General features: G+C 41.9%; 2 protein-coding genes across 7 annotated transcripts in view; one reads left to right on the top strand and one right to left on the bottom strand.

Moving 5' to 3' along the window:
- The window catches only part of hspg2 (heparan sulfate proteoglycan 2), a 523,628-nt gene extending 523,183 nt beyond the window's left edge, over positions 1–445 (bottom strand). The window contains exon 1 of the mRNA XM_048614908.1: positions 391–445. Coding sequence (XP_048470865.1) covers positions 391–445 — 55 coding nt within the window. The remainder of the gene's footprint in view (positions 1–390) is intronic.
- The window catches only part of LOC109916956 (proproteinase E-like), a 202,709-nt gene that overhangs the window by 140,462 nt on the left and 45,586 nt on the right, over positions 1–16,661 (top strand). The window contains exons 1-3 of one of the 6 annotated variants that reach the window (XM_048614932.1): positions 451–563; positions 12,694–12,774; positions 16,578–16,632. In XM_048614932.1, coding sequence (XP_048470889.1) covers positions 16,593–16,632 — 40 coding nt within the window. In that variant the 5' untranslated portion in view covers positions 451–563; positions 12,694–12,774; positions 16,578–16,592. Of the gene's footprint in view, positions 1–450; positions 564–11,125; positions 11,240–12,693; positions 12,775–16,577; positions 16,633–16,661 lie in introns of those variants that run through there. The other 5 variants (XM_048614934.1, XM_048614933.1, XM_048614935.1 and 2 more) reach the window with 5 other exon arrangements.

Here is a 16,661-nt window from a genome sequence, read left to right as displayed (position 1 = left end):
ATCCACTGTATTGATACATGATTCAGTTGAATTTCTGATCAATAGTTACCCCAGGACATTGATAGCAGAGGGTTCAGCGTTGATAATACCATTGAAGTCAAGAGGAGATGGGTAGATTCTCTCCTTATGGTGATGGTCATTGTCTGGGACCATTCTGGGTAGCCAAATTGCTACTTGCATATTACTAATGTACATGTGAGAGATGTGTGCGGTGTGTGGGTATGAAGGAGTATAGCATGTGGGTGGGTGGGTGGGGTGGGGACAGGGAATTCAATGAAAAAGTCCCTCCCTGTTTATCACAGTTAGTTTGTGTCACTGGAACTTTGGAATTTCATAGTCACCGTTGTCATGGCACCATTCTTTGATGTCACCAATAAGCTTGATTCTTACTGAAAACACCGGATATTATGACATCAATCAGCTTAGATTTCAGCTCCAGCGACATCCCTTATTTCTTGCTTGATGTGTTTCAATGCTTTTGTTGTTTCAATCACACGTTACCTTCATTGTCGACTGCCTTTACTTTTGAGACCAGCCTCCCTCAGAACGGCTGCAGGTTACAGGTAAGACGTCAACTCAACCTTTCAAGCATTTACTCCCGCACCAGGGGCAAAATTCCAAACAAATGTAGGTTCTGACTTTTAAGAATGTGCTGTTTGCGTGATACCACATGCTTTGGATCCCCTTGTGTTGAAGGTCTCACTGATACAATTTGTATGCCCAGAAATTCCCACAAGCCCTTATGCTGTCAGAGAAGGGTCTAAATCTCTGATTTTGCTGTGACCTCTTTACACAAAGGCTGCAGATGCTACAGGCACCACCTTTAGGTGGCGCAACAAGTGCACATGCACAAAGAGGAACCCAACGCTACTGGGGAGCAACAGAAAGCAGCAGCCATTTTCCAAGATGGCGCTGTTGGAAGTTGTGGGCCTGGCCCCTGGGGGCAGCCTCTCGTCTCTGGGAAGGGCCCAGCCCAGCTGGAGAAGATCAGGCACAGCCTTCCACTGGGCTGATTTCTTGTCCCCTTTGTCCTGCGTTATTGGTCTCTTTTCCAGTTGTGTGGCAGCCATTTTCTCATCATGGATAAACACAGTGTTTGGCAAAATGAACCAAACAGACTGACTGTTACATATGTAGCGATATATACATAGATATAGTTTTTTGGGCTAAAAGGACCAAAGGGAGAAAGCAGGAACAGGGTAGAGAGTTGGATGATCACCCATGATCATATGAATAGTAGAGCAGGCTTGAAGGGGCAAATGGCCCATTCCTGCTCCTTTTCTCTATATTTCGACGGTCATCACATTGAGCCCGCAGTCCGCTGACATTTCTTCAAGTCCACAATAAGTGCATGTTGTTTCTGTCAACGTCTCGTTGCAAGTGCCATGTTTCCTGTGAGATGTTTTAACCAAGGTCCTGTCTACCTTCTCAGGTGGATGTGAAAAAAAACCTAAAACACTACTCAAATAAAAACAGGGGAGCTGGCCTGAGTGTCCACGCCAATATTTATATGTCACAAGAAAGCAGCCTGTCAGGTCACTGCAGTATTGGTGACTTAGGGAATATGTGTGTGTTTCCAATGCAGTTTCACTATGAAGTGCAGCATAAGAATTTTATTGGCTTGAAGATGCTTTAGGGTGTGACAGACACCTTGTAAAAGCTCCCAGTGAGGCACCAGGCTTCTGTCCACCATTATGGTCAAACTGGGGCCTTGAACATATCTGGAAACATGCCCTTGAACTGAGGGGCTCTGCTAGAACTATTTAAGAGGGCAGTTCAGAGTCAACCACGTGGTTGTGGGTCTGGCGTCACATGTAGGCCAGATCAGGTTAGGATGAGGAGATGGCATTCCCTAAAGGACATTTGTGAATTTTTACAATAATAAAAAAAAAAGCTTTCTGGCTAACAATACTGAGACTAGCTTTCAATTTTGGAGATCAATGATCAAATTTCAATCCAACCAGCTGCTAGGGTGAGATTTGAACCCATGTCCCCAGAACATCACAATTACCACAATGCTGCCATCTGCTCCCAAGTACAGGAGGTGTGGTGGAAGAGCAAGGAAGCCACCCGAATGCAGAAGCCATTGCAATACATCGATGAAGGGAATATTGTACAGGAGGCTGATTCTTCAGCAAGTATTTCTCCCACTATTGATATTACTCTGGAGTAAGAATTCAGACCCGTTTGTAGGTTTATCCATTTATCATCAGTTTAAACCTTTGTTGCAAACACAGCTTGACCTTCACAACAGGGCAGTTTATGTCAACAATGCTCTGACTGCATACTCCCTTAAGGCTATAGGACATGACATCAGTATCTCATCATAACCCAGAAAACAGTGCCGCTTCAGGGTGGTGTGTGGATGGAGACTGAAACACTCCATACAGAGGTGACATTTCCCTTCCCTGTGGACAGTATGAAGAATGACAAGCCAACACAGCCATCTAATGCACTCTTTAGGCTCGAGAAATAAAATGACTAACCAGCCTACAGGAGGCCCTTAAATCTCTGTACTCTTCTGTCAATTCCCCAAAGCTGTGGCTCTTACAAACTACAATGGAGAGACTGAATGGATAGGTTCCACTGAGGACACCTCAGGGGCCTGCGATAGATGACCTTACACAACTCTAGGCCTTGACTGCAGCCAGTCAGTATCATACCCTGTGCTTGCAGACTGAGTGACACCAACATGGTCAGTACTGGAGGAAGAGTGGGCAGCCTGACAATGGCTGTCCCGTGAAACTCCACAGGTGGAATCCATCATGGTGGTGGTACTGCTGTAGTCGCTTTTGTCATGCTCCTTGAAACTTTAAACAAGATGAAGGTGGTTTCTGCCACTGTCTGTGACATTATCGCCATGTTCTCTGGCAGGCTGCTCATTGCTACAAACACTGGCTGATATGTGCTCATTGGGCTTCTTTGATGGGCCATGCATCCTCCCCATACCCTTCCCACCTAAAGTTAGCATCTAGGTTCTCTGCAGCAGAATGAGTGTGTGATCTCACCTTTTGGTGAGCTGGTGCCTGTGGCATTCTATCCTCCCGCCCTGGATTCTGCACACCTGTGCCAACAGACTCAGACCTCTTCTTACCTGACTTATACGTGTGTGTAGTACTAGACTCTAAGCTGATGCTTTCAGAAATCAAATGACTGAGACGTGCTGCCAAAGAATACTTAGAGTCCGCTGAGGTAAGGAAGGAATTAACACTCAATGTTGACCAAGGAGAATGAATACAATGGTAGGCATGTTTTGTACCAGTCCTAGAGAATGTTAGTGAGGCCACATCTTCAGTACTGTGCGTAGTTCCCTATTTTAGAATGTTCACAAATGTATTTGAAGCAGTTCAGGGACTTATAACTGGGATACTTGAGAGTGGAGTGTTACCTTACGAGGAAAAATTATCCAGGCTTGACTGGTATCCACTGGAATTCAGAAGAATGGGCAGAGACCTTATTGAAAAATATAAGATCCTGTAGGGTTGTGGCAGAATGGATGTTGGAGAATGTCTCCTTTAGTAGGACAGACTAAAACTAGGGGCGATAGTTTAAAACTAAAGGGTTTCCCACTTAAGATGGGGAGAATTTATTTCTTTGAGGGTCGTGAGTATACTGAGGTCTATTCCTGAGAAAGGGACCGAGGTGGAGTTGTCGAATTTGTTTTAAGGCAGAAGTCAATAGCTTCTTGACTAACAAGGGAGTCAAAGGTTTTCAGGGATAGATGGGAATGTAGTGTTCAGGTATATCAACCATGAGCTTATTGGATGGTGATGCAGGTATGTAGTAGGTATATCTAAACATATATTTTCATATATGACAGAGCTGGTGTTAAAGGAGAGACCATGTGAAAGTTAAGAATAACTTAATGGTTGGGTGAAGGTAAGGAAAAATAAAGAGATATGGGATCCAGTTTGTTGGATGAAGAAACACCAACACTGGCCTAAGCAGCTTTGTTTCCATGTTGGAATTGTCTGGTGGATCTTTCTTTCCCAAGCAGGGAGAGCCCAGCACTAAAGGTGCAGGGTCACCAAAAGCACTGGGTATCTGGAGTTCCTCATGTACCCTGTGCATGGGCAGACCGAATATTGGCAACATATTGGATGCTGAGAAATATCATGGCTGAGTCTGTTCCTGTTCTTTGCCAAATTCCATCCGAGGTCTCTGGTAAACAATGTGAATAAGAGCCCACGGCCCATTCATCACTCTGCAGCCCATACAGACCAATTTCACTGCCTGTATAGCTAACCCTCCTCTACGTTACAAAAGCCCTGTTAAAATGTAATGGGTTTTGGAGGGACTGACTGAAGCCAAGCGGAAACAGAAAAGTGATGGTTATATATGTTAATTGAGGGTTAAGTGGGTATATATATGTAGGGAACAAGTAATTAGCGGTTTTAAATCGGACTAAAATTCTGACTAGTAAAATATATGCCTGTGCTCTGATTAACTAACTTCTAACCTCTGGTGTTTATCAACATGAGCCTTTCAGGGCACATGACTGGAATGAAGCATTGCTTTTAGCAGTTTAAGATTTTGATCATTATTGAAGTAGCATCATCACTCAAAGCACAAATTCCTGCCTTTAATACGCACTGATTCTGTTGACCTGTTCAATTTCTATCCTCCAAGAGAAATTATCTCAGTCTCCAAGCAAGCTCCTAGAACTGTTAATAATCCTGCAATAATTTAGAAAAGAAAGAGACTTGGCAAAAAGGTTTCATTGTTGCATTGTACAAGCATCAATTTACAGTTTACAGACAGATCATCTGTTGATGATTAAGTGGCCTGCACTGTAATGGGAGGACAGCATGCTGTACAAAGGAGCCTTGTGTAATGATCATTTCCACTGCCCTATGATGTGTTAAAGGTTTTGTACTCAGTATTGACTTCTAAATGAATCTTTTTGCTTGTGAATAATTGGACTAATTGAGTGAATGAATTGCCATTGCTCGTCAAGCTATCTTGCAATAGGACAGTGAAAAACTGCAGCAAATTGCCTTTAAAGACTTCCTTTACATTTATGTAACACTGTTGCACATTCTGCATAGTGGTTAGTATCTAATAAGTAGATGTACTCCTACCAAGTGAACAGGTTGTTGTGCTTTGAATGCTACATTTTATGTTTTGTCCTTTTGAAAGTACTGTGCACGCATGTACCAGCAGAGGCAGGCTGCTGGGAAGGGACAAAAAACAATCTGTATGTAATATCTCATGCAGTTGTAATTCCAAATGTCTCTGGCTAGTTATGTAACTGTTTCTGTCCCAAGAACTTCACAACAAACAATTCTGAGTTCTGATAGGTCAATAGTTATAAACAATGAATAACTTGCCACCAGATAAATAAGAGCTGATTTATTCTCAACAAATAAATAACTTCATAGACTCACTACTTCTCAATATTTATAAATATCTGTCAGTAATTCTCAACTCAATATCTCTCAGTAGATTCAATATATCTTTTGTGACTTTTCTATCCCTTTACCCAAGTCTTCTGGTTGTAAAATTTTATACAGTATTTCAATTTTATTGTCGGAACAATGAAAATAGGAGTATGCCATTCAGCCATCAAACTCACTTTGCCATTTAACATGACCATGACTGATCCTTCAATTCAATGTTATACACCTGCTCTCTCCCCACTCCCAATGATGCCTTTAACTTCTAGAAATCTATTTCCTTCTTAAATACATTCAGTGACTTCACCTTCACAACTCTCTGTGTAGAGAATTCCACAGGCTTACCACCCTCTGAGTGAAGAAATTTCTTCTCATCTCCGTCCAAAATGGACCACTCCGTATCTTGAGATTATGACCATTCGTTCTGAGACCCCTGGCCAGGGGGATTATCATCCCTGCATCCAGTCTCTCCAACCCTGTTAAACCTTTATAGTTTAAAATGAGATCCTTGACTGGTCTGACTAGTGCCTTGTCTAGTTTTAACAAGGCATCCCTATTTTTATTCACCATTCCCTTTGATATAAAGGCCATCGTTCCATTTGCCTTCCCTATCACCAGCTGAACTTGTATGCTAGCTGTTTTTGAATTTATACACGAGGACTCCCAATTCTGTTCTGAAAGGCACTAACCAATAATTTATTTGGGAGAGCTGTTGGCTCGTGTGAGGCTGTGTAATGACTGCTGATGCTTAATGCAAGTTGATTAAACATAGCAAAAGTGCTGGATGGCCTAAACTAATGTGGAAATTACAAAGTTTCTCCATATATAAAATCTATACAACATGTCTATTTTTAATCGATGTATAAAGACAATCAGTGTGTTTTAAAGTGAGAGAAACAAGGTATTGAGAAACTCTTCTGAGCTGATGACTTTGGGCTTCCAAAGAAAAGTCATTGTCACCTGAAACATTAACTCTGTTTTCACAGATGCTGCCAGACCTGTTGAGTTTCTCCAACAATGTCTGTTTCTATTTAAGATCCCCAGTATCCACAGTATTTGATTTGATCAATGTGTTTTAAAGGCTAGTTCATGATGCTCTAAACTGTCACTTTTGTATTTGGAAAGTAACTTCTATGTTGCACCTTAGAAAGGTCAGAATAAATAGTGGGAGCTATATAACAGTGGCGGATTTACTTCGCTGGGGAAGAGTCGTAGTGTTTGGACTCCTTGTACCCAGGGCAGTCCAGATATGTTTTTGTGTTGGATGTTAAAACTAAACTAGTTTCAAAAATTCTGTAAACCCTGAGAAGTTATAAATCCTCATTTACTTCGTCAAATAAAAGAAGGCATTATAAAAGGGGGATAATAGAAACATAGAAACACAGAAAATAACTGCAGGAGTATGCCATTCGGCCCTTTGAGCATGCACTACCATTAAGTAAGATCATGGCTGATCATGCAGTTTCAGTATCCCATTCCCGCTTTCTCTCCCCATACACCTTGATCCCTTTAGCCACAAGTGCCACATCCAGTTCCCAATCAATCTAAAGGTCAGTTTGAGAATAGTCCAGAGCAGGTTATGTCATCATGGAGGTGGGTGAAGATTAGGAAATTGTTCTGATTTTAGTGATCTATGTTTGCTGAGAAAGTCTTTATGTGCAGTTTGGACCTGATATGGTTTGTAGCCTACTAAAATGTATCCAAAGGAAATAATTATTAGCTCAACCAATACTAATAGCAGAGAAAAATCATAACTTCTTCATTAGCTGTGTGGAAGGCAGGTGAGGCTTCACCCTAGTTGAATTTTGAGAGAGAGCAGATGTTGGAAGATTGCCCACTTGAAACTAATGTCGTCCTTCGCAGGGTCTTGTGCCAAACGTATCCACAAGCAGTTTGATTTGGAAGTCTAGAAGTAACCAGAACAAGGAAATTGACATAGTCAAGAGAGAGTAAGTGGAAGTATTATTCCTGGGAGTAGCTGGAGATGAGGCTATTTCTCCAAAGGCCCATGGCATAGCAGTGGATGGTCCCTACAGAAGCAAATAACTTTTAAGATTGATATGCTTGACAAGACAATTCTTGGAGGTGATATAAAGTAAATCTTAATGCGTAACATAAGTAGTTATAAGCTATTGTATTATTCATTCATATTTGCTTTGTTAAATTTTCTTCTGTCTGAGAAGGTTTGTTTTGTTGAAGCGACATTTTTGTGGGATGGTTCTATTGGATAAACTGAAATGTTCTGTTTTCTATTTAAAATATGAATGGTACATCACCAGATTGTGACATGACAAGAGTCACATTGACCAGTCACAAGTTTACACTCCAAGTTCACATGTTTCTAGTGAAAATGGAATCGCTGTAGCATCAAGCTGATTGTGCCAATCTGCTGAATTAGAGCCATGTGTTTCAATAAATTGCCGTGATAGAGTATCCTGTTGCAAATCATTGTTGGAAACTTCTACATTTCAAAATGAATTGGATACCAATAGCTTTCAGAGGCTGATACCAACTTATAAACTGTTTAGCGTTCTCACCCTCTTTGTGGGGTTGTCAGCAGTACAGAGGAGGACATGACTGGACATTTTGACCGGGAAGGCTGGAAGGACATTGAGTTAGAACATAGAACATAGAACAGTACAGGCCCTTCGGCCCACGATATTGTGCCGAACTTTTACCCTAATCCTAAGGTCTATCTAGCCTCCACCCCCTACCTTATACTATCATCCATATGCCTATCTAACAGCCACTTAAATGCCCCTAATGAGGCCGACTCCACTACCCTCTCTGGCAATGCATTCCACGCCCCTACCGCTCTCTGAGTAAAGAACCTACATCTGACGTCTCCCCTTTATCTACCTCCTTTCACTTTAAAACTATGTCCCCTCGTAATAGCTACCTCCACCCTAGGAAAAAGTCTCTGGCTGTCTAGTCTATCTATACCTCTGATCATTTTGTACACCTCTATCAAGTCACCTCTCATCCTTCGTCGTTCTAAAGAGAAAAGCCCTAGCTCTCTCAACCTTTCCTCGGAAGACCCCTCCATTCCAGGCAACATCCTGGTAAATCTCTGCACCTTTTCCAACACCTCCACATCTTTCCTGTAATGTGGCGACCAGAACTGGACACAATACTCCAGATGTGGCCGAACCAGGTTTTTGTATAGCTAGAGCATAACTTCACGGCTCTTGAACTCGATCCCTCTATTAATGAAAGCTAACACACCATACGCCTTCTTAACAACTCTATCCACCTGGGTGGCAGCTTTCAGGGAACTGTGAACATGAACCCCAAGATCCCTCTGCTCCTCCACACTGCCAAGAATCTTTCCGTTAACCCTGTATTCTGCTTTCAAGTTTGTCCTTCCAAAATGAATCACCTCACACTTTTCAGGGTTAAACTCCATCTGCCACTTCTCAGCCCAGCTCTGCATCCTATCAATTTCCCTTTGTAACTTAGAACAGCCCTCCGCACTGTCCACAACATGACCCACCTTCATATCGTCTGCAAACTTGCTAATCCACCCTTCCACTCCTTCATCCAAATCATTTACAAAAATCACAAATAGAAGAGGACCCAGGACAGATCCTTGTGGTACACCACTCATAACTGAGCACCATGTTGAATATTTTCCGTCCACTACCACCCTTTGTCTTCTAAGGGTCAGCCAATTCTGAATCCAATCTGCCGCATTTCCCCCTATCCCATGCCTCCTTACCTTCTGCATGAGCCTACCATGGGGAACCTTATCAAAACTTTGACATCCACCTATCTTACTTAAATCCATGTATGCCACATCCACTGCTCTACCTTCATCCACGTGTTTGGTCACCTCTTCAAACAATTCAATAAGGTTTGTGAGGCATGATCTACCCCTCACAAATCCGTGCTGACTATCACAAATCAAACTGTGCCTTTCCAAGTGATCATAAATCCTATCTCTCAGAGCCCTTTCCAATAATTTGCCCACCACTGACGTAAGACTAACTGGCCTGTAATTTCCGGGGTTATCCCTATTCTCTTTTTTGAACAAGGGAATGACGTTTGCCTCTCTCCAATCTTCCGGCACTATACCCGAGGACAGCGAGGACGAAAAGATCATCGCCAAAGGCCCTGCGATCTCTTCCCTTGCTTCCCATAGAATCCTTGGATAAATCCCATCAGATTGAGTATGAGCTGTCCGATTCAGCCTGCACAGGGAGGGTTGGAATTGGGGATGAGATGCTGAGTATATGATGTGTCAACTATGACCCAGTGTCACAAAATGACTGGTTCAATTCCCATTGCCGGGCTCCAACGGAAATATTTCAGCTAGTGCGGCACTAAGGAAATGCTAACTTGTCAGTACTTCAGTGAGATATTCTGGTGGATGTCAAAGACCCTGTAGTACTATCTTTATGACAGCTGAGGTGTCCTATCCAATATTTATCTCTCAATCAATATCGCAAAAACCAAATGATCAGATCATTCTCACACTGAAATTTGTGGTTCCTTGCTGTGTGCTGAATTGCCCACCGCCTGCTCTGTGCTCCTGCAGTGACTACACTTCAAAAATCTTTCGTTAACTTTAAACCACATTGAGCTGTCCAGTGACCATAACAAGTGCTATTTAAATGCACTTACTTTTCTGGTAAGGCCAAGAAACTGTGGCCTTGGTTTTATTTGCCATTTATACTGCTTGAAGGGAATATTGAGATAGATCCTTTAGGGTTACCTTTTGGAGCCATCACGTGTTCTTTGGGAAAGGTCAAGATTGCTTTTTGATTGTGAGAAGAAGACATGAATGTAACTAAGAAGTGGTTAAACCCATTGGAAATGTCAAACTGAGAAGGCATTTAACTCTCCCACCCTTTCAGTTAAAAGAAAAACATTGTGCAGTACAAAACAAATTCAGATCTTACTTTCACTCTGTCTATTGACATTAACCAGAGCAGCATGACTAATTTCACAATCTATCATTATTACCGCAAGCTGCTTCTCAGATTGTAATTTTTTTGGCAGCTCCAAGTGGTTATAATATCTTTGAGGGCCTGTGATTGCAAATACTTGGTTTTATATGGGATTAAATTGTTGAATAATTTAATGTAATGAATTAGCTTTTATCAACAGAAGTTTTTTAAATAGTGAAGTCATCAATAAGCACGTGAGATGTAATTCTGGAGCCTTCCTGGAGGTGGCGATAGGGTTGGCTAGAAGCAGAAATATTTAGCTTTATTTATCAACATCCTACCTACTAAGGCCTTTAAGTGGTCAGTTAATGGCCATGTAAGGGCTTCAACTCACCATCTCCTTGTCACTTGCGCTCCCCCCCACCCCAGCAATTGAGAAAGGTGGCCAAACTGACCAACTTGCTGGATTATGGAGGGAACTTCCAATTTTCCCAATCTGGGTGTAATCGAAGGCATAGATGGCACCCAAGGGAATGGCCTCTGAAAGCCATCCCGTTGATATTGCTTCTGACCTCTGTCCCCTGACCCCACCCACATCACATAAGAACAAAATTAAAAATAGTCACCTTCTCATTGCTGATTCTCTTGAGAAGTAAACCTCAAGTGGCAGACTTTAGGACCCAGAAGCTGTGGTTTCTGATTGGCCAGCAGCTTCTAGCATCACAGGATGGCAGTGTTGAGGCCTGTGATTTGCTGAGAAACCTACCCACCTTTACCTGTCAGGTCTAAATGAGCTGATTGGCAGGTGATTGGATATGTTCCTCAGTGATGGGTGTGATATGTTAGTCACTATCTAGCATTCTCCTCCTCCCTGCCACGCCCACAGTTGTATAAAAAAAAGAAACATTTCAAACCTAGAATTTTAATTTATATCATCTCAGCATGGTTCCTGAGGTGAGTTGGCATGAAGATTGTAAAAGGCAAAGGGTGGTGAGTGGGAGGCATGGGCTGCTATGAATTGGCAATAGGGCCTTATAAAGAGGTGGCATGCATGGGGGGGGGGCGGTGTGATGGGGCTAGAGAGCAGTTTTCTAGAATTATTTTATAGTTGATTTGCAGATTGTTTTCCAATTCCTGCGAGTGGAAATTTGGGCTGTAAATGCCTCCACGACAGAAGGAGGTCATCTGTTCTTCTGGATCTGAGCTGGTACTTTTACAGAGCTTTTCCTGTGCCCCAGCCTTTCTGCATAATACTGAATGAATTCCCTTCAACTTGTACAATTGCCTCATCAGAAAGTAGACTCCACAGTTAACAACCCTGTGTGGAAACAATTCTTCTCCTTTCCACCCTCATTCTTTTGTCAATTGCTTTAAGTCTGCAACTCCTTACGACTAAACCATTGCCAAAGGGATCCATTCCTTGCTGCTGGTGGTTACAAATCCCATCAAAATTTTGCATAATTCTGCACTGTCTCCATTTATCTTTACCTGCTCTAAAGGGAATAATAGGAGCATCTCTACAAATTGTCCCTCTGGTCATCTTGGTGAAATCTCTATTTTGTCCAAAGGTGCCCAGAATTGGTCACAATGCACTAATTATGTATTAGCAGTGATTTGCAAAGCCTTAACATAACTTCTTTGCTTTTGTATTCAATGTCCGCCCTTAGAATGTCAGTTTCCCATAAGCTTTCTTAACCACCTTTGCAACTTTAAAAAAATTTCCTTGTGGAACATGGGTGTCGCGGGCTGGCCAGCATTTACTGCTATCCCAAGTTATCCTTATGAAAGTGGTGATGAGCTGCCTTCTTGAATTGCTGCAGTCCATATGCCTCTGCAGGTTCCCTAGCTCTTGTGTTGCATCTCAAAATTAAACCACTCAGATGAAACTGCCTCTTCATATTGGTTCTCCCCTAGAGCATCACTTTATAATGACTCACTTTTAGTTGCATAACTGTGTGTCTGTCCTTTTCACTAGACCATCCTCCTGATATCTACCTTATCTATTTTGTTCAGTATTTATTTGGCACCAAGTTTTGCAGGAGCAGCAATCATTAATCTCATACAGCATTATTCCAGGTATCAGGGTGGCATGGTGACTCAGTGGTTAGCACTGCTGCCTCACAGCACCAGGTATTTGGGTTCGATCCCAGCCTCATGTGACTGTCTGTGTGGAGCTTGGACATTCTCCCCGTGTCTGCGTGGGTTTCCTCCGGGCGCTCCGGTTTCCTCCCACAGTCCAAAGATGTGCAGGTTGGGTGGATTGTCCATGCCGTCCCTGTAGAGACAAGGGATGTGCAAGCTAGGTGGGTTAGCCATGGGGTTATGGGGATGGGTCAGGTCTCGGTGGGATGCTCTTCGGAGGGTCAGTGCTGACTTGATGGGCTGAATGTCCTCTTTCTGCATTGTAGGGATTCTATGATCGTATCATTTATACTGAACCAGAAAAGGAAACTTGAATTACTTCGTGGAATGTTAACGTCCCTGGCAAGGTCAGTATTTCGTTCCCATCCTCAACTGCTCTTGATCTGGATGGCTTATTAATTACCGAGGTCTACAGTGCAGAAAAGGGCTCTTTGGCCCATCAAGTCTGTGCTAGTCAAAAACAGCCATCTAACTATTCTAATCCTATGTTCTTTATTTTCTTATTTGCTGTTTAGCCAATGATTGAGGTTAATGCCCATCCACACAATCTGTGTGCAAGTGGGAGAGCAACGTCAGGCATGGGACATATAGGAATAACACACTTTACTGAAGTAAATTCACAGAGGCTGGTATCCCATCACCAAGTCACCCTTTATTTACATGTACACAGTACACTAACTGTGGCCAGCCAGCTCAGAGCCAGTCGCCTGAAATGAGGAGATTCCAAGTCCCCTGTTTATATATCTTTTACCCCCTACACTACCACTGCACAGCAGTAGCACTTTTTTTTTCCCCCTACAGTACTGGTGTTGTGTGTATATGTAAGTGAAGACACCATGTGCATAAGTCTTTATTCAATATTTCCACCAGGAAAACACCTATGTGGTCAGGAACCAATAACACGCAAAGCTTGAGATGGGCAATGCTTGCGTTCTGATCTCATTTTCGATGGCTTGTTAGGCCAATTCAGAGAACATTTATGATTCAACGGTATTATTGTGGGCCTAGAGTCACATATAGTCAGTCCAGGCAAGGATGGCAGATCTCCTTCCTTAAAGGACATTAGTGAAACAGATTACTTTTATTATAGTAATCTAGTGATGGTGTCCTGATCATGGACTAGCTTTCAATTCCAAATTGTAATTGATTGAATTTAAATTCCACCAACTGCCATGGATGGTTCTTCTAGCAGCTCATGGGGTATCACTTCTCTTCATTCAGAAATTTTCTGTACAGCACAATTCTGTGTCCTATCCCTCAGCCAATTTACCACCAACCCTTTACTTCCACATTATTCCATTATTTGAATATGTGTGTTGTTGGTATTTTATCAAATGCCTTTTGAAAGTTTATATTATCAACAGTCGACTGTCCCTTAGTAATCCATCATCCTACAAATGAGAATTAATCTCATCTTTGATGCTGTTCTGCCTTAATTCCATTATCGTAGTTGAAGTCTTTTTAAAATCAGGATTAACCTTTCCTTTTAGGTCAGACAGGGTATTTATTGAACGTTGGAAAAAGACACACATTGTCAAATTTTGCACTCGTCAGCATGAGTCAAAAGGATATTGATGTAAGCCAACATTTATACCATGTAAGAGGAGGGTGCTGATTGGTTGGAAAGTGCTCCTGATTGTTGAGGCATTGCCATGGAAAATTCACTAGTTGCCAATTCACTGCCAACCTTTGTTTAAGGTTAAACGAGGCAAGTTGACTGAAGTCAAAACACTGTCCTGAGAAATGAATCTGTGATTGTCATCTATTTCATTCAGTTAAAAGAGGAGCAAAGTGTATCTTCTTTGTCTGTGACAGGATCCTATTTTGTTGATATTTATAGCTTCCGCTACCCAAATTTTCAACACAGTGTGGGCCTGATTGTCAATCCTAAATTGTAAGTGTAATTCTTCACACAGCTCTCCCCTCTCATACAACAACAGTATTGGTTTCCCCTTGTATTGGTATTTATGTGATGTGTCCTCATCAGTGCAAGATAAAAACCTTTGACAAAATGTATCAAATTTAAACTGAAAGAACCGTGGGTGCTGTAAATCAGAAATAAAAACAGCGATTGCTGGAAAAGCTCAGCAGGTCTGGCAGCATTTGTGGAGAGAAATCAGAGTTAATGTTCCAGTCAAACTCGTTCTGAAAAAGGGTCAATCAACCTGAAACATTAACTCTGATTTCTCTCCACAGATGTTGTCAGACCTGCTGAGCTTTTACAGCAATTTCTGTTTTTGCATCTAATTTGAGCAGTTCTATCAATATTTCTGCCTACTCCTCATCCTTGTTAATTATGATAGCGATTGTATCCTTTTCTTTTATAAGGAAGATGTAAAGCATTCATTCAGTACCTTAGAGCTGTTCTCCACCTCCATAAGGAGATTTCTATTTCCATAACATTGGCACTAACATTCCTTTAATCCTTTAATATGCTTAGAAAAGATTGTTGGATTCTCTTTTATATTTTCCATTAATCTTTCATAATGTCCCTTCGACCTTCTATCTTTCTCAATATCTCCCAAAATCCATTGTATTCTGCCTGACGATTGAATTTGTATCTGGTATTTTGTCATAAATATTCCTTTCTAATTTTAACCCTCCTTTGTCACTATGGACCTATAGCTTTGGAGGCCATATCTTGTCTTCTTTTGGAAATATGTGTTTGGTTTGCCCTAGATTTATTTCTGTCTGGAAGGCCTAACATTATTTTCCTGGTCATTATTAGTTTCCAGTTCACCTGTGCTCAATCTGTTCTCAAATCACTGACGTTAACTCTTTTCCATTTGTGCCCTTGATTTTTCTCCATGCTCTTCCTTCACTATTATAAATTAATTATGATCATTACTACCCAAATGCTTCGCAGTGATGCACTCCACTTTGCTTACTTCATATGTAGAGTTACATCTGGCATTGCTTCATTCTTTGTTGGGATAGAAGCAGACAGTCGTCCTGTACAAACTTCAGGAATTCTTCACCCCTGCCATTCTACCATCCTACCCCATAACCCCTTTACCCACCATACCCTCCCCTTACACGATACATATCTGATACACGTACCTTCTCTCCATGGTTTTTCAAAGAACATTTGGAAATATTTAACCTCTTTATTTACTGGAGTATTCCATCCAGTGCTGTAAAAGCAGGGCCTGGCTTCAACTCAGATCCACTGTGCTGCTCCCTCTATAGTTTGCTGAACTGAGGCAAGTCTTCAAGGATCCTGCAACTGACAAGGTCTCAGAAAATTGACAGGAAGCTGCATGTATATTTTATTTTGTCTGATCACAGCTGAGAGGGGATTTCTATTCCTGGTTGAAAAACCTAAACCATCGTCACTGTTTCACATTTCAGGGAAAAGTAAATTGGCAGCGAATTGACACATAGCAAACAGCAGTGTGATAAAGATGACCACATAATCTGTGGTAGTGATGAACTGAGGGATAGATATTGACCAGGACACTGGGGATAGTTCTACTATTCTTCTTTTAAATAGTGATGTGAGTTCTTTTATGTACACTAGTGAAAGCAAATGCGGCCTCTATTTAGTGATTCACCCAAAAAGGGCCAATGCTGTACTAGAACATTAGTCATTGTGCACAAAAGTCCAGAGTGACGCTCCTTTAAAATTTATTCATGAGATGTGGGCATTGCTGGCTGGGCCAACATTTATTGCCTGTCCCTAGTTGCCGTTGAGAAAGTGATGGTGAGTTGCTTTCTTGAACCACTGCAGTCCATGTGCTGTGGATGGAAACATAATGCTATAAGGGAGGGAGTTCCAGGATTTTGATGCAGCAATATTGAAGAAATGTCAATACATTTCCAAGTCAGGATAGGGAGTAAACTTGAATCTGTAACCAACTCTCTTAAAGGCGCCCACCAGTGCCAAAGCTGCCATTTCTTCCTCTCTGCCATTAATTGGAATAGGTTCAGTAGAGCCTGTGCACCTATTCATACGCAGGAGTCAGCTGGGCTTTTGAGATGGTGTCCAAAGTGCCTGCCTGTAAAATTGAAACCAGGTTTTTGTGAGGTAAGTGCCAAAGTCTGTCTGTAATTCACAATGGTGGGTCTTTGAAGTTCCCCGCATGGTTCGGGAATCTGGTGGACAAACAATGAACAATAGTCGATCTACATGACTCTTTTGTTTTCACAGTTCGACTGAAGGAAAATGAGAGAAGTTCTTCTCACCTTTCTGCTTATAGCCAGCAGTAAGTCAGAAACTACACTTTTCAATTTC

Source organism: Rhincodon typus, chromosome 31 (assembly GCF_021869965.1).
Source record: "Rhincodon typus isolate 14 chromosome 31, sRhiTyp1.1, whole genome shotgun sequence".
Lineage (NCBI taxonomy): Eukaryota > Metazoa > Chordata > Chondrichthyes > Orectolobiformes > Rhincodontidae > Rhincodon > Rhincodon typus.
Note: the sequence above shows the minus strand (reverse complement) of the source record. Positions and strands in the feature narration are given on the sequence as shown.